This window comes from Pollachius pollachius (genome assembly GCF_949987615.1).
Source record: "Pollachius pollachius genome assembly, chromosome: 15".
Classification (NCBI taxonomy): domain Eukaryota; kingdom Metazoa; phylum Chordata; class Actinopteri; order Gadiformes; family Gadidae; genus Pollachius; species Pollachius pollachius.
Window position 1 is genome coordinate 10,163,084 of NC_136948.1, and position 26,837 is coordinate 10,189,920.

General features: G+C 48.6%; 2 protein-coding genes across 2 annotated transcripts; both read left to right on the forward strand.

Annotated features, from left to right (window-relative positions):
• Positions 1-1,419: 1,419 nt before the first annotated feature.
• LOC307087415 (gamma-aminobutyric acid receptor subunit rho-1-like) lies at positions 1,420-12,039 on the forward strand (the record flags this gene model as incomplete). Its single annotated transcript, XM_079752995.1, has 10 exons — positions 1,420-1,520; positions 4,448-4,501; positions 4,605-4,711; positions 5,860-5,927; positions 6,346-6,569; positions 7,384-7,466; positions 7,651-7,791; positions 9,657-9,809; positions 9,956-10,152; positions 11,755-12,039. 10 exons carry the CDS (start codon positions 1,420-1,422, stop codon positions 12,037-12,039), a joined length of 1,413 nt encoding a protein of 470 aa, XP_079609121.1.
• Positions 12,040-24,409: 12,370 nt separating this feature from the next.
• Positions 24,410-26,637, forward strand: LOC307086724 (cannabinoid receptor type 1B-like). The gene is made up of 2 exons (XM_079752032.1): positions 24,410-24,485; positions 25,147-26,637. Exon 2 carries the CDS (start codon positions 25,178-25,180, stop codon positions 26,519-26,521), a length of 1,344 nt encoding a protein of 447 aa, XP_079608158.1. The 5' UTR covers positions 24,410-24,485; positions 25,147-25,177; the 3' UTR covers positions 26,522-26,637.
• The last annotated feature ends 200 nt before the right edge of the window (positions 26,638-26,837 follow it).

The window sequence follows — 26,837 nt, forward strand, 5'->3', positions numbered from 1 at the left end:
GCGAGGCTTGCGATTGGCTGGCTGCAGTGACGCGCATATCCGTTGTTCGTCATTTCTTGACATAAATATTCCGACAAATAACATAATTTTCAGTCTTGAGGCAATCCATGTGTAGTTCCCTGACTTGCTCGCTGTTTCAGGTCATGTTTTATATGAAGCATTAATGCGGATCCATTCCTTAACTCTGAACCCTAAAGCCACAAAAAAAACAACCTCCCCGTGTATTTATGGTGTTATGTTATATTATGATATATTACGGGTTTATTTTCTATTGCTATGTTATATTAGTGTCTTAAAGCCTCTCTTAGATGACCACATTTTCAGTCATACAAAGAATGTGAGACCATTCTTTGAAATAATTAATCTCTTTGATTAATTAATAATATAGGCAAATGTCTGTTTGTTTAGCCTGTTTTAATGATCATTGCAGTCAAAGGAGAATGGACGAACACAAAAAGAAGGACAAAACCCACATTCGTGATGATCCAACTCTTCAGCCCACAAAGCATATTGATGTCCATGACCAGACGTTGGATGATTTGTTCGTTTCACAAACCCAATGTCCTTGTGTGGCCCAGTCCCTAGTGGTATTGACAAATGGACACACAATGGTGTGTGCGTGCGTGCATGTGTGTGCGTGTGTGTGTGCGTGTGTGTGTGTGTGTGTGTGTGTGTGTGTGTGTGTGTGTGTGTGTGTGTGTGTGCGCGTGTGTGTGTGTGTATGTGTGTGTAAAGCTGAGTTACAATGGGTTTCCAGAGCCACTGTCTGAGCGTTGATTGTTGACGGAGGAATAAGAAGCAGACGTCTTTTAGTCTTTAAATCCTGACCTCAGATACACAAGCAGCCAGGAAGAGGACCTGTTTCTGGGCGGAAAGAGAGAGAGAGAGAGAGAGAGAGAGAGGGAGAGGGAGAGAGAGGGAGAGGGAGGGAGAGAGAGAGGGAGAGAGAGAGAGAGAGAGAGAGAAGGATGGGGAGAGAGAGAGATCAAAAGAGAGATCCAGAGAGAGAGAGAGAGAGGAAGAGAGAGAGAGAGAGAGAGAGAGAGAGAGAGAGAGAGGGATGGGGAGAGAGAGAGATCAAAAGAGAGATCCAGAGAGAGAGACGCAGAGAGAGAGAGGCACATCCGCTGGAGGGATCAAATCTGCCCCATCTGACGCTGGAGGATTTACGGGTTTAGTCAGAATTGCTTTTCCCCACTGAGGAGATTAACAGCGTGGGACGATCTCTCCGCCGCTAAACAGCTCTGTCTACTGCCTCTGCTTTCTGCTCCTCTCCTTCTCCTTCGGTCCCGTCTCCCCCTCCTCCTCTTCTCCTGGACCCCCTCCGATGTGGAAGAGGAGCATGCCTCAGCATCGCAGAGTCTTCCCCACCAGAGTGGGAGCGGAGTCTGCCTGGCTGTGAGTGGCGTCGGGGTCGTCATGCGGGCTGAGCTGGTGGTGGTCTGCCTCTGGCTGACGGGGGCGGCGACTTCCTGGGCCCAGCATGGGGGTCCGAGGCTGGAGACCTTCAGGCAGAGCAGGTAAAGCGTGTGGAAGGAGGGACCGCGGGCTGTTGAATGTGTGTCTTGTACCAGTGTCATGTACGACTCTGGTCTCCCATGCTACGGCAGCCTCCGAGTCGCCATGGTAACCCAGTACAGCAGTTAGAGGTTCTCCAGGGTGGGATCTCGTTAGATTGTTATTTCTGATGGCTAATGGCTTACAAGGTTTTATTCATTGGATGTTTGTTCGTAGTTCCTCCGCTATGCTAACCCCACCCCACCCCCCGTATGATCCCCCCCTCCCCGCCAGAATGAAGAGGGAAGACCCAGACCCCTACTCTATTGATGTGATGAACGTCATGGGTTTGGTTCTCTCCACCTTGTGAAGCTTTGTACATTTGGCTATTTGCGGCAGGAAGTTCTGATCAGTTGAGTATCTGGGTTAGAGGGGCTCCTCTGCACTTTATTGATGGAACCTTTAGCCTGCCCGCTGCTCACTGCTGCATATCCAATCGGTTCTACAGAACTCAGCCAGACACAACCCTGCCAACCTTGTGTTTTGGCGCATCGTGCCACCGTGAGACGGGGCTAGGCTAGACTTTGAAACTGTTTTTTATTGGACTTGTTTTCAGTTAGAAACATATTTTAACACCTGCCACCACACAGCCTCTTGAATCCATATCTTCATGAATAAATATTGTTGAATATTGCAAAAACGTATGAACAAGAAACAAGTAATGTCAAGTACTATGATCAGATTACTTCCATTTAAACATTTAAACTGAATTAGCAACATATTTAATGAATTATTCAAGCAGCTACAGATCCTGACGATTACAAAGTGGATCCCGATCCGGACTATAGGGGCTCTGGTACTGGGGACTGGGGAAGCCACGCTGGTACAATGTTGCTGAGGTGTCTGGGAGCCACTAATCCCTGTAAAGGAAACACTTTCCCCTTGCAGAGAGCCCTACTGTGTTCCCTTCACTCTGTGATCAGCTCTGTGTTCTGCTTTTGGTTAATGTATTCCACAAACCCTTTATAGACTAATCCAGCCTCAGCACCACGCCTGCCACGTCCCCTCAGACACAGGGGTAGGGGAGATGCTATAGGGCTGCTATACCACCACTCTCCTGTTCCAGCCTCACCACCACCGCTCCTCAGACACAGGGGTAGGGGAGATGCTATAGGGCTGCTATACCATCACTCTCATGTAAAGTGCTGCTGTTTAGAGATAAGAGACACTTTCAATGATCCGCTTAACTTTAAGGAAACAAGCGTCTCTCTGATAAGAGATAAAGTGTTGGGACACGGGATGATTATAAAGATAAGGTACATGTACATACATTCTCAAACAGACGGTAAACTTGATTAATATGTTGTGGATGGAATTTACAGGGGGTTCATGTAGACTGAGGATAGTGTTTAGAGTAGATGGTGTTAACAGTATATTGAGGATGTTGTTTACAATAGATAGTGTTTACAGTAGATGATGTTTTCAGTATACTGAGGATGGTGTTTACAGTAGATGGTGTTGACAGTAGATGGTGTTTACAGTATACTGAGGATGATGTTTACAGTAGATGGTGTTTACAGTAGACCTAGGATGGTGTTTCCATGCAGGCTCCTTGCTACCTTCTAGACTCCTCCATTATATCAGCTTAGATTAGTCAGGCTGGATCATTATAGTGATAATACACTTTAATTCTGTTTAATAATAATGAATAGTAAGAAACAAAAAATGACCATTTTATATCAAACATATTAGGGATGTTTTGAATGAGGCTATGATATTCATGAAGCGAACACCGTTGGCTCTCCCCTATAGCTCCTTATTTAGTCCTCTTGTCTCGATGGCCCCCTCGTCCCCCCCTCAGCGTTCTGAGGAACCTCCTCTGTTACGGGGAGCACCGCTGCTGCCCTTGGCAGGGTTGTAGAAGAAGAGCTCTCTCCCTCATCAGTCCTTGGCAGCAGTCAGCCTGGAGTAGGCTGATCTAAAGAGGCCAAGCTTATTTACTTGCTGTTTTCTTTTTAATTATACTGAGAGTCTGGTTCTTTTAGATTTAATTATGGGTTGAGTCAAGCCTTTAGGCTCTGAAATAGCAGGATTGGAGCGTGACAAGTCACAGTCGGCTAACAGGATAAGTGTTGAGCACAGCACATTCAAACTCCCCACACCACGTTTAACCGTAGCAGCTTTAGCCTATTCTGGCATAGGAACTCTCCAACAGAACACCTGATCATCATCTAAGGTGAGCCTGGCACTACCAGGTGCATCGACTCACTCTAGATAGACCAAAGGATCTGTACAGCTGTGTATACACCCCCTCCTGTAGACCCCCTCCTGTAGACCCCCTCCTGTAGAGCCCCTCCTGTAGAGCCCCTCCTGTAGACCCCCTCCTGTAGACCCCCTCCTGTAGACCCCCTCCTGTACACCCAAGTCTGAGAGCAGCTCTCTCCCAGGGAGGGCGAGCCAGCCGGGGTGAGGGTGGAGGCAGCCAGCAAGAGAGAGAGAGAGAGGGGGGATTGGAGAAGCACTTCTGCCAAGAGGATTATCAAACCAGCTGCTGATGGACAGGCATGACCAGGACCGCCAATGTTTGTTCTTTTATTTCATCCTACGAACGGGGATTTGTTCCGGGAGGTGTACTCGGTTTCCCCCGCGCCATTTTGGATTGATGGATAAATTGTTGTTTTTGTGCACGCTTCAATACACCAAGCAATCCTCTCTCTCTCCCCTCTCTTCTCTCCTCTCTCTCCTCTCTCTCGCTCTCTCTCTCTCTCTCTCACTCTCTCTCTCTCTTCTCTCTCTCTCTCTCTCTCTCTCTCTCCTCTCTCTCCTCTCCCTGTACATACGATACATCTGGAGGGGATGGGGGCTATAGGGGATGTTGAGAACCTTCTTCAATTGCTGTGATTCTGCTCGGTTCTCCCATGAATCTTTCGTCTTGTGTTTGAATACACAGGTCAAAAAGAGAGACTTCGCGGACGGACGGTGCAGAAGGTCCCAAAACCGGAAGGTGCGGCCATCCTAACCTAAAGAAACACATTTGGGAATGATTAAGATGATTTACATTTCCTCTAACAACATTCACATTAACCATTAACATGTTCCTTCTGCAGCCCGATGTTCAAACGAAGCCCGGACATGACAAAGTCTCCAATGACAAAATCTGAGCAGCTGCTGAGAATAGATGATCACGACTTCACCATGAGACCAGCATTTGGAGGTTTGAATATTTATATTCTCTAAACATGAATGTTTGCTTGAATATTTCGTTTTTAAAAACAGGGACGCAATGAGACTAGCTATGTGCTAGGTCTCTAGGCAATCCGTCATAGCGACTTTATTGAGGGACTGACTAAAACATCCAAGAGCAACGTGATGAGACCGGCCTGCAGGCCGGAGTCCTCGACAGACTGGAGAACGGAGCTCCAGTCATCTCCATCCAGCCCCAGCAGGCCCAGTTAGCTCCAGCCTGATCCATCCAGCTCCAGACTGGAGCCCAGTGAGCTCCAGCCAGTGCCAGCCAGCTCCAGGCTCTTATAGTCCAGCCTGTGAAAGTGACAGCAACGCTGGGATTCTTCATGTCAACAGAGTGTGATTACTCCGTTCGGTTCAGTCTTTACATGAGAGGGATTTTGCTGACCGTGGGATTATGTCTAGAGAGAGTGAGATAGAGAGAGAGAGAGAGAGAGAGAGAGAGAGAGAGAGAGAGAGAGAGAGAGAGGAGGGAGTGTGATTTGTTTTTTACTATATCAAATCACGGCTGGGATTTCGTGTGAACCGTTTCCCTCCATTACTCTTCCAAAGCCAAACACACGTTCATTCCCTCCAATGCCTGTGAGCTCAAACAAACTAGAACATGGCCACGAGGGCATACCCTTCTCCTCTTAAAGCATCATGAACGATGTGATATGTTAACTTTAACTTTTGCCAGTGTGGAGGTTCCTATCCAACTAAATGTCCTCTGTAATTCTGGGTGGAAAGGAGGGCAGGATCAGTTCCACAGCAGCATCAACTTGGATCCATTGTGACCTAATTGTTTTACTGCTGGATGCTGCTTAGTAGCAGGCCTGAAATAGGTCAAAACCGAATGCTGCAGACAGCCTTACATCCCAACAAGCATGGCTGCATGACACCAGGCTTTCAACAGACCTACAGAGTCCTGCTTGCTTGCTTAACAAGTATCAGCATCCCTTTGAAAACAACTGCTCCGAGCGATGGCTGGGCCTGGTAGGTCATCAGATAACTGGGGGGTGCTCTTAAATCCCTCCGCTTTCTTTAAAAACGTGGTGGTTTTTGGGTCGAGTGAGCGGTGTCATGGGTGTTCGGTGGTACTTTGAGATCAGTCAGATCTGATCTTGTGTATTCCAGGGCCCCCGATCCCGGTGGGAGTCGATGTGCAGGTGGAAAGTCTGGATACCATCTCGGAGGTGGACATGGTAAGTGAGCAACACGTCTTCACGTTCGTCCCCTATTCTCCGGCTGTGATACAAAAAAAGCTCCACTGTGGAAGAATTGACAGGTCTGTTGGTGAGTAGTAAGAAACACACTGCTTTGGTCATTAGTTTGAGACACCTCTGATTGACTTAATATGTGACTGATAATGGCTCCAGTGATCTCTTCACCTGTGGCCAACAACCTGTGCGTTAATGTCTCTAAACAACCTTTGTGTTGTTCTCCTTTGAGACCTGAGGGCTTAATCATGCACCTTGAGTTTTACCTTGAGCGCCTGGAACTGGAATCGCGCGTTAGACGCTGCCTCACCCCCCCAAACCCGTCTTAACCCCCCATCAGGACTTAACCTTAACCCTGTGCACCCCCCCCCCCCCCCCCCCCCCCCCCCCCCCCCCCCATCAGGACTTCACCATGACGCTGTACCTGCGGCACTACTGGAAAGACGAGCGCCTGGCCTTCCCCAGCACAAACAACCAGAGCATGACCTTCGACAGCCGCCTGGTGAAGAAGATCTGGGTGCCCGACATGTTCTTTGTTCACTCCAAGAGGTCCTTCATCCACGACACCACCACAGAGAATGTCATGCTGAGGGTGTACCCCGATGGCAACGTGCTCTACAGCCTGCGGTAGGCGGACCTCCAACCCTCACACCGCTCACTGCTGCAGTGATGTAGTGATGTAATGATGTACTGCTGCAGTGATGTAGTGATGTAATGATGTACTGATGCAGTGATGTAGTGATGTAGGGAGGCAGTGATTCAGTGAGGTAGTGAGGCAGGGAGGCAGGGAGGCAGTGATGCACTGATGCACTGATGCAGGGAGGCAGTGATGTAATGATGCAGTGATGCAGTGATCCAGTGATGCACTGATGCCGTGATGCACTGATGCAGGGAGGCAGTGATGCACTGATGTAGTGATGAGGTGATGCACTGATGCACTGATGTACTGATGTACTGATGCCGTGATGCACTGATGTAGTGATGCCTGATGCACTGATGCAGTGATGGGGTGATGCACTGATGCACTGATGGGGTGATGCAGGGATGCATGGAGGCAGTGATATAGAGCTATGGACTGGGATGGTTCAACTTATTGTTTGTCAAAAGTCTGAATTTCAGAATACATCCTTAGATGGTAGAACCGGTAAAACACATTTTACATTTATTATGTATTGGGATATTTGGAGCGCATAAAATGGGTTTGCACACGCATGTTAGCAGTGAACACGCATGTCAATTTTGTGCACACGCATGTCAATAGTGTGCATGCATGTTAATAGTGTGCATGCATGTAAATAGTGTGCCTGCTACCTGTTAATTGTTGTTTAAAGCCTTCAGATCAGACACCCATTCCTTAATTACATGGCACCACCATGTGCAGTATATCAACAACATTACACTGCATTGCTATTGCTCAAGCTTGTGTCCCTTCCTCCAACAGAGTGACTGTCACAGCCATGTGTAACATGGACCTGAGCCGGTTCCCCCTGGACACGCAGACCTGCTCGCTGGAGATAGAGAGCTGTGAGGACATCATCCATATTCCTGTTTACTGTCTGTTATTACGCCTTCCTCACAGTTAGTAAAACGAGGAAGAAACGAGAGTTATTGGTTCTCACTGACAGCGGCCCAGGCTGCCTGTGTTGGGTCAGGAGATGGCCTTTCATGGAGAAATAATGGCATCACGTTATGAATAATTCTCTTTCAGACGCGTACACAGACGACGACCTCATGCTATACTGGAAGAAAGGTAACGAGTCGCTGGACACGGACGAACGGATCTCTCTCTCCCAGTTCCTCATCCAGAAGTTCCACACCACCACGAAGCTGGCCTTCTACAGCAGCACAGGTAATGTGTCTTAATGTGTCCAGACATTACCTGTGATTACATTACCTGTGTATCATATTACCCGTGCTGTGTATTACATTACCCGTGCTGTGTATCACATTACCCGTATCATCTTGGTTTGTCTTGGTTTGTCTGCATATTCTATCAACATACATGGTCTACAGAGAATGTTCAGCCATTCTGTAGTGTAGTAAGATGGTTTATAGAAATAATATAGATAGAATTAATACGCATCAGTCTCAGTGATGTCCTTAAGAGAAAACATTTCTGATGTTTAAACAAGGAATGAAACACATGAAATAATTCCTGTGTCTGATTCCTGTGTCCTCCACTCATACGGAGGGTGGTGGAGATGAGATGATGAGGACGATGATGGTGATGATGACCTTGATATGCAGAACAGAGAGCTTGGGGGCTCAGCTCAATAGCATGGTCACATAGGTGACCAAGTTGCCCTGTAGCGCCCAGTGGGGTTCCATCCCTTTATCCTGTTCCACTGCCCTTTTCCTTACAATACATCATCGATAATATCGATTATCTATGATGTATTGGCTCATGTCCCAAACCAGAGGGTGTCATGCCTCTCAATTCACTGGAAGTCGATCTGGGGCAAAAAGTGGTCTTAAATGACAAGTGAGTGTTTACCCTAACCCTCTCTGTGAGCATTAACCCTCACCCTCTCTGTGAGCATTAACCCTCACCCTAACCCTCTCTGTGAACATTAACCCTCACCCTAACCCTCTCTGTGAAAATTAACCCTCACCTCTCTGTGAGCATTAACCTTCACCTCTCTTTGAGCATTAACCCTCACCCCCATTAACCCTCACCCCCTAGGCTGGTACAACCGCTTCTACATTCCCTTCACCCTCTGATGACATGTGTTAACCCTCTCACCCTCTAGGCTGGTACAACCGCTTCTACATCCCCTTCACCCTCTAATGACATGTGTTAACCCTCTCACCCTCTAGGCTGGTACAACCACCTCTACATCCACTTCACCCTCTAATGACATGTGTTAACCCTCTCACCCTCTCACCCTCTCACCCCCTAGGCTGGTACAACCGCCTCTACATCCACTTCACCCTCTAATGACATGTGTTAACCCTCTCACCCTCTCACCCTCTGACCCCCTAGGCTGGTACAACCGCCTCTACATCCACTTCACCCTCTAATGACATGTGTTAACCCTCTCACCCTCTCACCCTCTGACCCCCTAGGCTGGTACAACCGCCTCTACATCCACTTCACCCTCTAATGACATGTGTTAACCCTCTCACCCTCTCACCCTCTCACCCCCTAGGCTGGTACAACCGCCTCTACATCCACTTCACCCTCTAATGACATGTGTTAACCCTCTCACCCTCTCACCCTCTGACCCCCTAGGCTGGTACAACCGCCTCTACATCCACTTCACCCTCTAATGACATGTGTTAACCCTCTCACCCTCTCACCCTCTCACCCCCTAGGCTGGTACAACCGCCTCTACATCCACTTCACCCTCTAATGACATGTGTTAACCCTCTCACCCTCTCACCCTCTCACCCCCTAGGCTGGTACAACCGCCTCTACATCCACTTCACCCTCTAATGACATGTGTTAACCCTCTCACCCTCTCACCCTCTCACCCCCTAGGCTGGTACAACCGCCTCTACATCCACTTCACCCTCTAATGACATGTGTTAACCCTCTCACCCTCTCACCCTCTCACCCTCTAGGCTGGTACAACCGCCTCTACATCCACTTCACCCTCTAATGACATGTGTTAACCCTCTCACCCCCTAGGCTGGTACAACCGCCTCTACATCCACTTCACCCTCTAATGACATGTGTTAACCCTCTCACCCTCTCACCCTCTCACCCCCTAGGCTGGTACAACCGCCTCTACATCCACTTCACCCTGCGGCGCCACATCTTCTTCTTCCTGCTGCAGACCTACTTCCCTGCCACCCTGATGGTGATGCTCTCCTGGGTGTCCTTCTGGATCGACCGCCGCGCCGTGCCCGCCAGGGTCCCGCTAGGTAGGGCCCCCATCCCCCCCGCCCAGGTCCTGTTAGGTAGGATGGTTCCTCCCCGACCCCCCGCTCGGATCCTGTTAGGTCGGGTGGGGTTCCCTCCTGTCCCCAGGTATCACCGCGGTGCTCACCATGTGGTGTTCTGTCCCCAGGCATCACCACAGTGCTCACCATGTCCACCATCATCACGGGGGTCAACGCCTCCATGCCCAGGGTCTCCTACATCAAGGCGGTGGACATCTACCTGTGGGTCAGCTTCGTCTTTGTCTTCCTGTCCGTCATCGAGTACGCGGCCGTCAACTACCTGTCCACGGTGCAGGAGAGGAAGGAGAGGAAGCTGAGGGAGAGGGTGAGTGTGAGACTGATTCATGTTTTCCTTGGGATGTGTTTCTGGTTCGTCGAGATGAAACAGCGTTCACACCAAAGTCCTGGGGGTTTGTTTCCTGTTTCTTCAAACATTCATTGAACTCCTTTTATTGAGGATCCAGGGAGCAGAAGATAGCCCTCCTTGTTGAGGTGAAGCTCAATAACTCGGATCATATCCCCTCCATGCGGTCTTTTGGTATGGGGTTCAGTCTCCATGCGGTCTGTGGGCATGTGCTCCAGCTTCCATATTGTCTGTGGGCATGGGGCCCAGTCTCCACCCTAACTCAAGCTTTCTACACAGCGTTTCATTCGCCTCTATAATGTTCTTGGAAGAAGTTGTGTTTGGATGGGATCCAGGAGGCGGCAGATGTCAGTTATTTAGCAGAATAACATCCCTGAAGCGATGTCATTGGCTGACAGCCAGATGGTGTTTGGTTCTGAAGATTCAGATCCAAATGCACACTGAAGCCCAGCTGCTACGTGTTCTCAGTTGTAGAGGCTCCTGGTTAGCTGCCCTGTGGTCTACAGGCTCCTGGTTAGTGGCCCTGTGTTCTAGAGGCCCCTGGTTAGTGGCCCCCTGTGTTCTAGAGGCTCCTGGTTAGTGGCCCCCTGTTCTAGAGGCTCCTGGTTAGTGGCCTTGTGTTCTAGAGGCTCCTGGTTAGTGGCCTCGTGTTCTAGAGGCTCCTGGTTAGTGGCCCCTGAAGGCTCCTGGTTAGTGGCCCCGTGTTCTACAGGCTCCTGGTTAATGGCCCCGTGTTCTAGAGGCTCCTGGTTAGTCGCCCGTGTTCTAGAGGCCCCTGGTTAGTGGCCGCTGAAGGCTCCTGGTTAGTCGCCCGTGTTCTAGAGGCCCCTGGTTAGTGGCCGCTGAAGGCTCCTGGTTAGTGGCCCGGTGTTCTAGAGGCTCCTGGTTAGTGGCCCCTGCAGGCTCCTGGTCAGAGGCCCCGTGTTCTAGAGGGTCCTGGTTAGTGGCCCCAGAGGCTCCTGGTTAGTGGCCCCGTGTTCTAGAGGCTCCTGGTCAGTGGTCCGTATGAAACCTCCTCTTCCACATGATGACGTGTGTCCTCTGAGTCCTACAGAAGGGTCAATGCCCCCGGCATTCATTTCTGTGCGGATGACTCCCTGCTAACGCAATGTTCCCACTCACTCAAATGACTTCACATGGAAGCCCCACATGGCTCCTCATGTCTGCATCATTTTAGGGAATAATTAATTAAATCATAAGGATCACAAATATTGTAGCTTACGTTCTACCTAATCTCTCGCATAGTTATGTAGCATTTACCACTCAAGAATAGAAAAACCCTAACCCTCAAAGAATCATCTGTGGCCAAACGTTCAATAATACAATCACAAATTAGTAACTGCTAAATGTTTAATCCTACAGTGCGATTGACCTCAGCAGACTCAGGTATTAACAAGTGTGTGTTTAACCTCAGTAGACTCAGGTGTTAACGAGTGTGTGGTGAACCGCAGAAGACTCAGGTGTTAACGAGTGTGTCATTAACCTAAATAGACTCAGGTGTTAACGAGTGTGTGATTAACCTCAGTAGACTCAGGTGTTAATGAGTGTGTGTGCCCCCCCCAGCTGCCCTGTACCTGTGAGATCGGCCAGCCCGACGACATGGCCGTGGACCCCCAGATCTCGGGCTACGGCACCATGGACTTTAACATGACCGGGAACTACGGCATGCCGGAGAACGGGGGGCGCCCGGACAGGATCCTGGCCCAGGTGGCCCTGAACCCCCAGGCCCGACCCAGAGCCAACGTCAACATCTGGATCGACACGCACGCCATCGACAAGTACTCCCGCGTCCTCTTCCCTGGCGCCTACGTGCTCTTCAACATCATCTACTGGTCCATCTACTCGTAGCCGTGGACACCGGAGCCTATGAGTGTGTGTGTGGTGACCGGGACATGGAGAGGGTCTACGTGTGGACTCTGAGCTGCAGGATGGTAGTTTGACAGGGAGAGGGTCTAGTTTGACAGGGGGAGGGTCTAGTTCGACAGGGAGAGGGTCTAACTGTTGACTCTGGACTGCAGGGCAGTAGGAGAGGGTCTACATGTTGAGAGCCAGAGAAACAGTCCACTAGGCCGGGCGATGGTTTGGTTTGGTCGCTGACTTGTGATTCATTATTATGAGTGTGAAGGCTGAATTAAAGGGGTGCTGTGGTTCACATTCCACCTCCAATGTTCACTGGCCAGATATAGGCGTCTGTAGGCTTTGCTGCTGTCCTTAATCATAGTGTTGCATACGGGTGTAGAACAATCAACAGCTTGTGGTTTCCCAAAAGAACGTCAGCTCTCAATCCTTCAATGGAACAAGAAGGACCTTGAAATGAAATATTCATCATGAAAAATATTCCCATCATATTTGGTCTAATTCAATACCTTTTAAATATAGAGAATAGACCAATTGCTAAAGCCAATGAGATCCAGAAGGACCACCTCTGGGAGCCAGGCTCTTTAAAGGATCACTGATGTAGTTTGAACCTGGCATGTTCCAGAAAGCCCTACAAACCATCCTAGGTCAGGGCATACTGCGCTATTGGATGAACATCTCTGAATACATGAATGTTCCGAATGTGGACACAAATATGGACACCTGTGTCTTCGTGAACTCGGCCAGTGATGTTCAGAGGATGTTTTGGAGCAGTGATGTTCAGCCCCTGGTACACCAACATTCAGGATGAGGAACGCAGCATTGATACCTCCAGCAGACATGTTGTCCACTCAAATGCCAATTTAAAAATATATAGATAGATGACAATATCCTCATCAGATTGTCATGATCTTGATTAAGTCATATTTAAAAATATATATTTTATATTTTGTTTTAAAGTACTGTAGTTTAATGGTGTGTATGTTCTGATTTTCTGTCAATGTGAATATGTTTTTCTACAACTGAAGGTGTTAAGGTGAGGATGAGATTTGTCGTAAAGTTCAGCTGATTTTAGGATTATTAAAAAGGCATTTAACTGCATGCTCTGGTTGATGCCTGGAAGCTAGCCCTTATGTCTGCTAACTTCCAAGACCACGTCAACAACCAAATAATATATTAAATCACGCAACTCAACTTGTTTCATGTGAAGATTTTTAATAAATTATGTTTTATGAGGTACGATTAGGTGCTACATGACTCTTCCTTCAATTTTAAAAAGCGTACCACAAAAATGTCCTTCATGTATTTCCCTGTCAAATACAGTGAAGACAAAGTCATCCTCCAGTCAGTTCCTACTCAGCTGCGGAAGAGACTTTTTTGTGGGGGTGACAACATAATCCCTAACATCCCTCAACGTTCAGTAGCCAACACAGATCAGAAACGTATGAGTCCCCAGCTCACGTCAGCCTCCTGCGGCGCTCCTCCCGGCTGAAGTGGTGCTGTGAGCAGCAGAGGAGGAGCAGAGACCATCAGCAGATGTCCTGCCCTGGCCCGCGGCCCTCAGTACAGCCGTCCTGCCGTCCAGCCCCTGGAGAGACATCCAGATAAACAACAACAACACGTCTGCAAACAACCAATAAAGGATATTCAGTGCTTAATAAATGATCTGAACCCAAATGGGAATCCCAAAGGGTTTTCCTTGCAGTGGTAGTGATCCGACCAGAAGTGAGCTAGCTTGGATGTGGACTGCGGCTACGGTCCTCTGAGTGGGGGGGGGGGGGGAGTACAGAATAGAAGAGCAGTCCAGAGTAGACAATTATTATAGATCACAAAATAGATCTGCATATTCCTTCTCCTTACACCATATAACTATTAAAGCTCAGTATGTTTCAGTATGTAAAGATGGAGGTGTTTGCCTCCACACCTTTAATAGGTCCATGCTCCACACCCCCGTTCTATACCCGTTCTGATCCCTGCGGCCCACCATTCCCCCCCCCCCCCCCCCCCCCCCCCCCCCCCCCCCCCCCTCCTCAGCAGGTGTTCCCAGAACCGTCATCTCAGATCAATAGCAATGTATTATGTAACGGTGCTGTTTCATAATCTAGCCTGATGATGGGTTAGAAATATGAACTACTATTTAATCATTCATCTGACCATTTTCCAATCCAAGACAATTTACAATGACGTTGAGAGGTATTTTATTATTATTATACTTTTCAAAGGATGCCAACAGGTTATGGACTTCAACACTAGAAACCTTTCAGCTGCGTCTCGAACACCCTTACCGAGACAAAGCCGTATTTTACTCATAATAAAGATAATTTATGAACTCCTTTTGACTAAACTTTTATGTTCCAGCATCCGTACCTTCGCGAGAGCAAGTGAGAACAAGTGAGAACAGGTGAGAACAGGTGAGAACAAGTGAGTCCGTTCGTTTGGAATTTCAAAGCAGATGCGGCTGCAGCGCGCACAGGCACGCCCCCGACGCCAGGGAGCTCGTCATACTCGCACAAGAAGCCCCTATTCAGAACACTGTACCTTAACACTAGCCTTCACGACCCTCCAATCACGACCTTTATTCTCGGGAACAACCCCACCACGGTCTAGTTGGAAAGGTCCGTGTTCAATGTATGAATGTTGTCAGTTCGCATATCATAACAGCGCCTGCTCTGAAAAGGATAAGCTACAAGGGCGCCCCCTAGCGGGCGGTTGGACTCCTTCAGTCATCCTCAACCATCACCGCACACCCCAGGTAAGGGTAAGATTTCCTCAACGTGCGAAGGTATAAAGAGCCGTCCAAGCCTGTCCTGCGCTTTTACTTAGGCGTATACTAAAAGTATACTTACACTTAGACGCGAGTTCCGGAGAGCTCCAAATAGTTTTGCTTAATTGGAACAAGTTGCCGTGGACGTGACGCCATCCATCCTTAATCTCTTAGTTTTCCATGGTCGGAATGCAGGTGAAGAGCGTGTATTTAGACGCTTGACCTACTTGAGTGACTTGAATTAGAAAATAGGAAGTAAATACAAAGCCAAGGAATTCAAATGCCTTTAATTTTCTTTTTGAAAACGATTAAAACAATTGCAGATAATAGATACAAGTTCCACCATGATTGGATAACGAGAGAAATCAGAGTCAACAGCGATCAGCCATCTGTCTTCCAGAGATGTCTTCCACGATCCCAGAGCGCCCCCTACTGTCAGGATGCCAACGGATATACATGCACGTTATTCCCTCCTGCTACAATACTAGAGCAGGGGCCCCCCATCGTGGGGCTGGGACGCTAAAGGGGCCCCTTGATATGCACACAGGGTCGAATGAAATGGCTGACATAAGCTATAGCTATTAGATGATCCATTTTAGTAAATGATTTGTTTCAATGAAAGGTATTTTAGACGTGTTGTTAATTTGGGTCAATAACGTTAATATGTGTCATAATATAACTGTTAAAGCTTCATAGCTACAAGCAAACTAATCACTGGCAGTGTGATAAGTGCGCCTGTCAGTAAGTGAGGCTACTGGCAGATGATTGGATAACAACCGTTTGTGTTGAAGCAAATACAGAGAGGCCCCACCATGTCAGAGCTCAGGGGGCCCACCATGTCAGAGCTCAGGGGCCCCACCATGTCAGAGCTCAGGGGCCCCACCATGTCAGCGTTCAGGGGCCCCACCATGTCAGAGCTCAGGGGCCGAGGAGGAACCTCTGCAGTAGACCACAGGCATTAGAGTTCATGGATTAGGAGGAACACGTTGGCACCCAACGCTTTCAGTTGTGTTTCAGTTCGCTTTCAGACATGAAACAAACTAAACTGTACAGCACTCAGAAAAAGCTTTGTTTTTGTGTGTGAGTGTGAGTGTGAGTGTGAGTATGAGTATGAGTATGCGTGTGAGTGTGTGTGTGTGTGTGAGTGTGTGTGTGTGTGTGTGTGTGTGTGTGTGTGTGTGTGTGTGTGTGTGTTAGTGGTTTATATGAACTGTCTAATGCTTCATAGCTACAAGCAAACTAATCACTGGCAGTGTGATAAGTGCACTGGCAGATGATTGGATAACAACCGTTTGTGTTGAAGCAGATACAGAGGAGCCCCACCATGTCAGAGCTCAGGGGCCCCACCATGTCAGAGCTCAGGGGCCGAGGAGGAATTTCTGCAGTAGACCACAGTCATTAGAGTTCATGGATTATGAGGAACACGTTGGCACCCAATGCTTTCAGTTGTGTTTCATTTCGCTTTCAGATATGAAACAAACAAAATTGTACATGACTCAGACAAAGCTTTGTGTGTGTGTGTGTGTGGGTGTGTGTGTGTGGAACCAGGAGCCTCGGAGGCGGGACTTATTCTTCCGAGGTCTATGTCAGAGCTCAGGGGCCCCACCATGTCAGCGCTCAGGGGCCCCACCATGTCAGAGCTCAGGGGCCCCACCATGTCAGCGCTCAGGGGCCCCACCATGTCAGAGCTCAGGGGCAGAGGAGGAACCTCTGCAGTAGACCACAGGCATTAGAGTTCATGGAATATGAGGAACACGTTGGCACCCAACGCTTTCAGTTGTGTTTCATTTCGCTTTCAGATATGAAACAAACAAAATTGTACATGACTCAGACAAAGCTTTGTGTGTGTGCGTGTGTGTGTGGGTGTGTGTGTGTGTGTGGGTGTGTGTGTGTGAGCGTATGTGTGTGTGTGTGTGTGTGTGTGTGTGTGTGTGTGTGTGCGTGTGTGTGTTAGACAAAAAGGTTTTCCAGGTAAACGTGGGTTCTCTAATTGAAATGCCACCAGGCCTGATATTAATATAATTGATGAGGAACAATAGGAAAAGAACAATGCAGTAGGACAGAAGTAGGATGCTGTTTTTGACTTTACAGAAGCAAGGGCAAAACAACTTGCCAAATACTGCTCAATAGCCTCCATTATTGGAAGTAGCCACATTTGAAAGAGAAGATGTTGTGTTTATCCATAATCTGCTGTTTGAACCCATCAGACCCACATTGCTGGATCATGCCTCAGCAATGTTTTGCATCTGTGACATTTATGTCCTTATCTACATTTATTATGCATTGCGAACATAAATAAAGAAGTTAAAATGTGTGTGTGTGTGAGCGTACGTGCGTTTGTGTGTGTGTGTCTATGCATGTGTGTGTGTGCGTGCATGTGTGTGTGCGCATGTGTTGATTGAGATGAATTAAACAACAGAATAATGGCTATCCAGACGGGCATCCCGATGGTGCATTGGAGTGTTAATTGTTTTTATTCTAACCCTGTTTATTAACTGGGGGGGGGGGTCCATACTCACCCCTCCAGGGCGTCCCTCGTCCTGTCAGAGGGTGACGGCTCCCTGTCCTGACATGTGCTGTCACTCTAATTCACAGCCCGCTGGGGCCACTCAACCCCCCATGGTTTGGGGGGGGGGGGGGGGGGGGGTGACTTGTGTGCGACTTGGCGAGGGGACATGTGCTTAGTTTCACACGTTCCCCAATGTGCCCTCCCTCCTGGTTCGTGCTGAGGGTGCCGGGTTCACCCCACACACCGGGTTCACCCCACACACCGGGTTCACCCTACACTGGGTTCACCCCGCACACCGGGTTCACCCTACACACTGGGTTCACCCTACACTGGGTTCACCCTACACACTGGGTTCAATCCCAGGTGGGAAATCGGGGTGTCAGCAGTCATAGAACACCGCTCTGTCAGGACTGCTGCTCTGTCAGGACTGCTGCTCTGTCAGGACTGCTGCTCTGTCAGGACTGCTGCTCTGTCAGGACTGCTGCTCTGTCAGGACTGCTGCTTTTTCAGGACTGCTGCTCTGTCAGGACTGCTGCTCTGTCAGGACTGCTGCTCTGTCAGTAATACTCTAACAGGGCTTCACTCTCTCTATCCCCCAACATATTAATATCCATGCGCGTGTGTGTGTGTGTGTGTGGGGCCTGCGATTGTGTGTCGTCACAGCTCTCACCTGTCACTCATGTCTCGCTGTGCGTCAAAGCTGACACACGCTTGTCACCGGGGTCTGAGCAGCAGCAACACTCAGAGAGCATCTCCTGCTCACTCACTAGACGATGTAATGAGGAGCCGTGCAGTGGGGAGGGGGTCTCGATCCACGAGGCCTCCAGGTGGACTGCAGACGCCGGGGTTGGAACCTAGAACCTGTTCTGCCGAATGGAACCCATCCTGCCCCTCCTTGTGTGAGAGGTGCAGAGGGCAGCAGGTCTTCTGGGCCGTGTTTCTGTGTTCAGCAGGGAAAGGCTTCTGTCGGCCCGCAACATCAGATCTTCCAGAGGAAGCGGTTGGAAGAGGGGTTGGATTAGAAGGCGGACCCCCAGACCTCCAGGGGGATACCCCTGAGATGGAGTTTCTGAGGTCAAATCTAAAATCAAATATTGACATTGGTAACACTCTGTGACATTTCCATGTCATGCTGGATTGTACAACAAATTTGCTAAATTTAAGATCAGATATTATGTGAAAAATTATGGACTACATCGATATGTTTGTAAGGGCTGAACTAAAGTAGCTTGGCTGAGCCAGGTTCTGTTCAAGGAATTCCAAATAGATTACTTTGTATTAAGCATCTTATTAAATTACCAACTATTACATTATCCTTTATTACGTTATAACCAACATAATAACATGGATCATATGCAGCCACTATATTTACACAGATACAAAAAATAATTATTGGATGAATCCTATTTCATGGTTCATGTCTGCCTCCTATTTGAGCACAGCAGAATGTGTCTCACTCTCTGTCTCTATCTGATTCATTCTGTCTCTGTCTTTTGATCTCTGGTCCATAGATCTTTTTCTAGTCGCAACCCCAGACTCTCTCTCTCTCTCTCCCCCCCCCCCCCCCCCCCCCCCCTCCCTCTGCTTTCTGGCGGTAGCAGCAGATCAAGGAGAATCCTGAGTGTTATTTGGACGATCTCCCCTGGGGGGGGGGGGGTTGTGGGCGTGGCCGCTGTCCTCCGTATTTATGGAATAGTGGGATTGCCATGACTCCCTCAGCTGAACTAAAAACACGCTTGTTTTTCCCCCTCTCTCTCTCTCTCTCTCTCTCTCGCTCTCTCTCTCTCTCTGTCTCTCTCTCTCATCTTCACTCTCTCTCTCTCTCTCTCTCTCTCTCTCTCTCTCTCTCTCTCAATGTTTAATGTACCTTTTTCACATTTTCTTTCTGTATGTGTTGTTCTTGGTCTATTAAAGCTCTATTTAACCTTCCAGGTCAGTCTCTGAGAGAGTCTCTGAGAGAAGGTTATTTCCAGCGTGAGGCCGTCTGACACCTCATGACACCCTCCATGTCAATCATGACCCCCCGATCCCATGCTGACTCTGGGCCAGCTGAGCTCTCTGTGGTCTGATTGAGGCTTCATACATACAGAGGGACAGGGCTGAAATCTCCCTCATGTAACACTAGGGCTAAAGTCTCATGTTCACACAAGACCAGGGCTAAGGGCTAAAGTCTCATGTTCACACAACACCAGGGCGTAGGGCTAAAGTCTCATGTACTCACAACACAAGGGCTAAGGGCTAAAGTCTCATGTACTCACAACACCAGGGCTAAGGGCTGAAGTCTCATGCTCACACAACACCAGGGCTAAGGGCTGAGGTCTCCCTCATGTACTCACAACACCAGGGCTAAGGGCTGAGGTCTCCCTCATGTACTCACAACACCAGGGGTAAGGGCTGGAGCATTATAAAACAATGAAATTGATATCAAGACAAATATGGTGATGTTTCTGGATGGACAATGTATTATAACTGTAATCCAGTGTATATATATATATACTGTATATCTCTTCACGTTGTATTTTATCTGCTGTAATAACTTATTACAAGTACAACAACTGTGATAAGGGGGTTGAATCTTGAATTATCGCAGTATTTTGTTAAATAATTAATGATTGTATGTTTCTATGTCTAGTGGACATGATATTGCGGTTAAAAACTCCACTAAGGACGTTGGAAGAGTTAACATCCCTGCTTATGACGGGGAATCCTTTGATATTACAATCCTGCCATCAAATAATACAATTGTTATTCTGTTAGAAACCAATCAAAGAATAGACCGATAGCATCACAGGGTTCAGATGAAAGGCGAAACGTTGCAAAAAGGATTTAAAGTGCATTCAGACGATCATGTGATTGGCAGATGATAACGACTACAGCCTGCACCTGTGAGGTCTGGCTGAAACCTCATCCATCACAGACAGAAGAGACACAAACCACAGACCTCTCTCCCATGCTCTCTCTCACTCTCTCTCTCTTTCACTTTCTCTTTTTTATTCTCTCTCCCCCCCTTTTTCTTTCTCCCCCTTCCTTCCTCTACATAGCCTTCTATGCAACCCACGTACACATTTACATTTACATTTAGGGCATTTAACAGACGCTTTTATGCAAAGCGACTTACAATAAGTGCATTTGTTACAATAAGTACATTTGTCATAAGAAGTGAAACAATATATCGCTGTCGGTACAGTAAAGATGTTCATAGAACCAAGTGCAAGTATTACAATGGCTAGGCTAACCCATTCCCCGTGTAAAGCAATGATAGCAGCTACTGTAGATGCTACACAATTAAGTACCACAGATACACATCACAGATACACATGAAAACACACACGCACGCACGCACACACACACACACACACACACCCACACACACACACACACACACACACACACACACACACACACACAAACAAACAAAGACACAACGACTCACATACACACACAGACACTTCTTAAAATAATTTGCTACAAATTTCAACATGACTGAACACTGTTGAAAACCTTTGACGAATTGCATGATGTTCAATTGTAATTGAGGCTAAGCGAGCAGAAACACACATTGCTGATTTAATGGTAGCCACACCCTAACCCTCAGAACAGCTGTCCTGGCTTGACAGAGCGATTCATCAGTCTCAACTTAACAATGAACTCTGGAGACCTGACTCCAGCCGCCGTGCACTTTGACCTCCCCAAAGGACACATAGTCGAGCAAGACTGATGGGGTCCTCCGACCTCGGGTGAATCTTACACACATTCTGTCTGATTAAAGCTTGCATTTCACCCAAGCTCTGTGGACGCCTCTCAGCATTGTCTGTTTATGTCCTGAAATACATCATCTAGAGTCTGCCATCTTGGGAAGGTACAGCGGTCAATGTAACAAATGAGACAATAAGACAAACCAGTGTCAAACCAGTAATCTTACCCACGGAACGATGGCTTATTCGTGTCAATGCAGCGTCCGAATCATACACAAACACAGCTGAAGACAGGAGGACTCCCTTATCAATAAACCGATCAATTATCCTCGGCCTCAGAAAGCTGTAATGAAGTAAAGTAAAGTATACCACACCATGTGAATAGAAATCCAAACATGAAGTGTCATGAATAATAAATAGCTCTTTGTAAGCCTATTGGAGGGGATCTTTCAAACAGCAGACTGTAGATTATCTGATGTGCCTGAGTGCTTTGGCCAACGGTGTTTAACACCCTGAAGAGCTAATGAAGCCTGACCCTAGAGAAGATGTGTAGACGTTCTTCACGTAAATACCTACATCACAATGCAGCCCCTCTGAGAGTCTGCCTCAGCAGCGGATGAGTGTGTGCGTGTGTATGTACGTTTGCGTGGGTGTGCACATGTGCGTGTGTGTGTTTTGGCCAGGAGCGTTATCATGGCCATGTATGGCTTGGTTCCTTGTTCTAAAACAGAACACATTTTGTGTGGAGACCGGAGGCCGACTACCCTCAGCCAATCAGGGTTGGTCATGCCAGCAAGGGCGGGGCATCGCTAGAGGGTTAGATATCACAACCTCTCCGTCCCTTCTGGGTTCATACTGTTGGGTTTAAGTTATAAATGGTTGTTTTGATATTCTGGTGATGATCATAGAGACACCTCAGGTGACCCCTGACTTTCTGGTCCTGGCCAACATGCTCCCTGATTGGCTGATGGGAGAAGGGGTGGGACGGAGCAGAGGATGACGAGGGTCCGAGGAAGGACTGGAGGTGTCTTCGGAGCAGTAACGTTACACCAACACTTGGAGCAGCTCATTAGATCTGTTCGAGGCTTTTTTGTGTTTCTTCTTATGGATCTTCTTAATAAATTATTCAAAATCTTGACTCATCTGCTTTTAGCTTTTGCCCTTTTCACTTCCTCACTTCAGCACTCTCTATCATTCTCAAACTCTCTCTCTTTCTCTCTCTCTGTCTCTGTCTCTCTCTCTCTCTCTCTCTCTCTCTCTACCTCTCTCTCTCCCTCTCTCTCTCCCTCTCTCTCTCCCTCTCTCTCTCTCTCTCTCTCTCTCTCTCCACTTCCTCTGAGCCCTGCTCTCTCGCACCATTAGCTCCTTAAGTCTTCTTCCTGCCCCCCCGCCCCCTGATGACTGTGTTCCCGTGGCGATAGCGGAGCTCTTTCAGAGGAGGAGAAGCATCTCTCTACCCGACCCACTCGGGCATGATGGGGGATTCCGCCCATGACCGGACATGTGCTTATCAGCACCCTGCACAGCTCTGTGCAGCTATTGTAAAAGAAAAGCATGATAATATATATATATATATGAATATATATATGTGTATATACTTATATTAATATAATATTATAATTCTGCAATCCTTTCAGCAGTGAACTGAATGGTAGAATGCATGGATTTATGTTTTAAAGTAATAATGAGGAAGTGATGTCATCTGGACTCTGCTGTGGTTAAATCAATACACAGAATAGTGCAACTCCAGCTGAAATATCAGCTCCAGCCAAAACATCGCCATGACGAGGTGGGATTATGTGTAAGAAACAAGCAAACTCTTTCTGAAAAACAAACACACGGTCCTTTCAGGATGGAGACATCAGACCTCCAGGGTAGAGACATCTGACCTCCAGGAGACATCAGTCCCCCAGGCTAGAGACATCAGACATCCAGGAGACATCAGACCTCCAGGGTAGAGACATCCGACCTCCAGGAGACATCAGTCCCCCAGGCTAGAGACATCAGACATCCAGGAGACATCAGTCCCCCAGGCTAGAGACATCAGACCTCCAGGAGACATCAGTCCCCCAGGCTAGAGACATCAGACCTCCAGGAGACATCAGTCCCCCAGGCTAGAGACATCAGACATCCAGGAGACATCAGTCCCCCAGGCTAGAGACATCAGACCTCCAGGAGACATCAGTCCCCCAGGCTAGAGACATCAGACATCCAGGAGACATCAGTCCCCCAGGCTAGAGACATTAGACATCCAGGAGACATCAGTCCCCCAGGCTAGAGACATCAGACATCCAGGAGACATCAGTCCTCCAGGAGAATTCAGATCTCCAGGCTAGAGACATCAGACCTCCAGGAGACATCAGACATCCAGGAAACATCAGTCCCCCAGGCTAGAGACATCAGACCTCCAGGAGACATCAGTCCTCCAGGAGAATTCAGATCTCCAGGCTGGAGACATCAGACATCCAGGAGACATCAGACCTCTAGGAGAATTCAGATCTCCAGGCTGGAGACATCAGACCTCCAGGAGACATCCGACTTCCAGGAGAATTCAGATCTCCAGGCTGGAGACATCAGACCTTCTGGAGAATTCAGATCTCCAGGCTGGAGACATCAGACCTCCAGGAGACATCAGGCTTCCAGGAGAATTCAGATCACCAGGCTGGAGACATCAGACCTCCACGAGACATCAGACCTTCTGGAGAATTCAGATCTCCAGGCATCCAGACCATCTGAAGACCCTGGACATTTAATCTTTCCTGTGGGTGAATTTCATTGAGAGAAATACCAAAAAAATAATAATAGCAATAAAGGGAATAAAATACAACAGTAATGGACCGTTTGTTGTGTTTCTGCTTGAGTGATTGTGTGTCAGGATGCTCATTTACATATAATGGTACTTAGTGATTGTAAAAAGATCATCCGGGTTGAGTTGGAGTGCATTGGGATTAGTCGGCCTGATACAACAATAAGATTAATATTGGATTTTTAGGAAAAGGAATAATTATCAACAACAACAATTGTGTTAATTGCAGTATGAGAAACAACTTGCATTAAGAAAATGTTTTTAATGTATTGGCCGTCTTTAGTTAAACTTTATGGTTTATCTTCTCAGACAGCTTTTTCCCTTGTGCCACTTAGGTGGATGTGAAGACACAGCATGGGATGCAGTGGGTGCTGATGATAGCAGGGGGTGCTGATGACAGCATTGGGTGCTGATAAGAGGGTGTAGCCGGCTGGAGCACCTCCAACCACGTGACCAAGCGCACAAAGCAACGCAGGTCGATCGTGTAGAAACGCTTTGTGAACAGCGGCGATGCCCAAGTGTCTGACGCACTCTGATGCACTTCGCTCAGCGGGGAAGTTTCAGCCGGCGTTCGCTACCGTGGAATGACTCGGTATCTCTTGCTTTCTTTGGTTAAGTGTATTTTGGATCATGGTTCGAGCTTTCTGTGTTGAAACATTAAAGGTAAGATTACAGCTTTCTATTCATTCTTAACTGTATGTTTTTCTATTTTGTGTTTCATTCGTAAAAAGCAAGTATTTAATTCTGTTATTATGGAAGAAGACGTTCTCGATGTCGTTTCTCTAGCGCAATATTTTTTGCTGCGTTGACTTTCGTTTATTCTTATACTTTCGTTTACGTCGGTTTAATGGGTTTAAATGCGCATTTAAACCCATTTATTTTAATATTAATATTATATAATTATGCATTGTAAGCATGATAATATAATAAAAATAATAATTATTATTAAATAAATGACCTAACTTTACGCTTGCTCCCTCTCGTCACACAATTAATTCAATAATAATAAAAAACCTAATCCTCAATGACCTCTTAAATTAATAAGAAGCGTCCATGCTGGTCTCGAGCTTTGCTGACCCACATAGGCGACTTAATTTGACCCCCCCCCCCCACCCCACCCCCACCCCAGGATGCGATCATCAACTGTCCACTTTCCCACCATTGTGTCTGGGCTGCATCTGTTGTGGGTCAGCTGTTGATGGAGTGATTCCAGTGATATTACCCAGTAACCAATTATTCCATCCCTTGATTTGTATATCCATTTTTCCTTAATTGATTGGTATATGTTCATGTGTTGCTATTTAAACCTATATAATCTCCATAGATACCGTTTGTTTGGGCGCTGTGAGTCAGCCATGATGTCGGCCCTGGGGGGCATCACCATGGCAACAGGTCTGCTGTACCTTGGCTCCAACGACGCCGTCTACGACGACCCGTCCGCCTTCTCCGGCCTCATGAAGGCGGGCTTCGTACCGGACAAGCCACGCTTCCCCGGCAGAGCCAAGGAGCTGGGCCTCGCCACCCCGTTCCTGGAGACCAGCCTCTCCGACCTCCTCTCCGCCGCCAACGGGACGGCGGTGAGGAGCGCGGCCGGCGTGCCGTGCGGAGGGAGCTCCGCGGACCACATGGAGTGCTTCATGATCCTGACGCCTGGCCAGCAGCTGACCATCGCCGTGCTGGCTCTCACGCTGGGCAGCTTCACGGTGCTCGAGAACGTGGCGGTGCTGGGGGTCATCCTGCTGACCCGGACGCTGCGCCGCCGCCCCTCCTACCTCTTCATCGGCAGCCTGGCCGCCGCCGACCTGCTGGGCAGCGTCATCTTCGTCTACAGCTTCCTGGACTTCCACGTGCTGCACAGGAAGGACACGCCCCCCGTCTTCCTCTTGAAGCTGGCCGGGGTGATCACCTCCTTCTCGGCGTCGGTGGGCAGCCTCTTCCTCACGGCCATCGACCGCTACGTCTCCGTCCAGCGGCCGGTCGCCTACAAGCGCATCGTGACGCGGCCCCGGGCCGTGGCCGCCTTCACCGCCATGTGGGCGGGCGCCGCCGCCTTCTCCCTCCTCCCGCTGCTTGGGTGGAACTGCAGGAGTCTGGCCTCGGCCTGCTCCGAGCTCTTCCCGCTCATGGACCGGCGCTACCTGATGCTGTGGATCGGCGTGACGGGCGCCCTGGTGCTGTTCATCGTCTACGCCTACGTGTTCATCCTGTGGAAGGCCCACCGCCACGCGCTGCGCATGATGAGCCGCGGCGCCCAGCGGAGCGTGGTGGTGTACGCCGCCGACGGCAACAGGGTGCAGACGGGGCGGCCCGAGCAGGCCCGCGTGGACCTGCGCCTGGCCAAGACCCTGGCCCTGATCCTGGTGGTGCTGCTGCTCTGCTGGGGGCCCGTGCTCGCCATCATGATCTACGAGCTCTTCTGGAAGGTGGGCGACGCGCTGAAGGCGGCGTTCGCCTTCTGCTGCATCCTGTGTCTGCTCAACTCCACCGTCAACCCCGTCATCTACGCCCTGCGCAGCAAAGACCTGCGCCGTGCATTCCTCAACCTCCTGAAGCCCCGCCCCTCCTCCGACGGTGGCAGCTGCTGTGGCCTGAGGGCCCCTGTGGGGGGGCCCCCGGAAGGGAACCAGGAGAGGAGGAGCAGAGGGGCCCGGGTCACACTGTCGGGGGGAACGGAGACTTCGGGGGCAGAGCTTGTATGAAGGAGGGGGTCCTTCATGTGGAGAGAGGAGACGTGATGATGCAGGATGATTGTGACCCTGACACGTGCCAAACGGATCCTTAACCCTTAGACCCTTAACAGGCTTTGTCTTTGTTATCATTTTGCTGTTCTTTTTTGTAGTAATACTTTGATATCATGCCAGGGAAAACTGTTATGTCTGGTTTCTTGACTTGAATCCCAGTCGGTGAAAAAGACATTATGTGGGTCATAGAAAGTTGAAAAATGTAACAATTGTACATTTGGGTCGGAAAAAAGCATATAAATGGATTTGTAAGGAAATTCAATTATAATTTGAT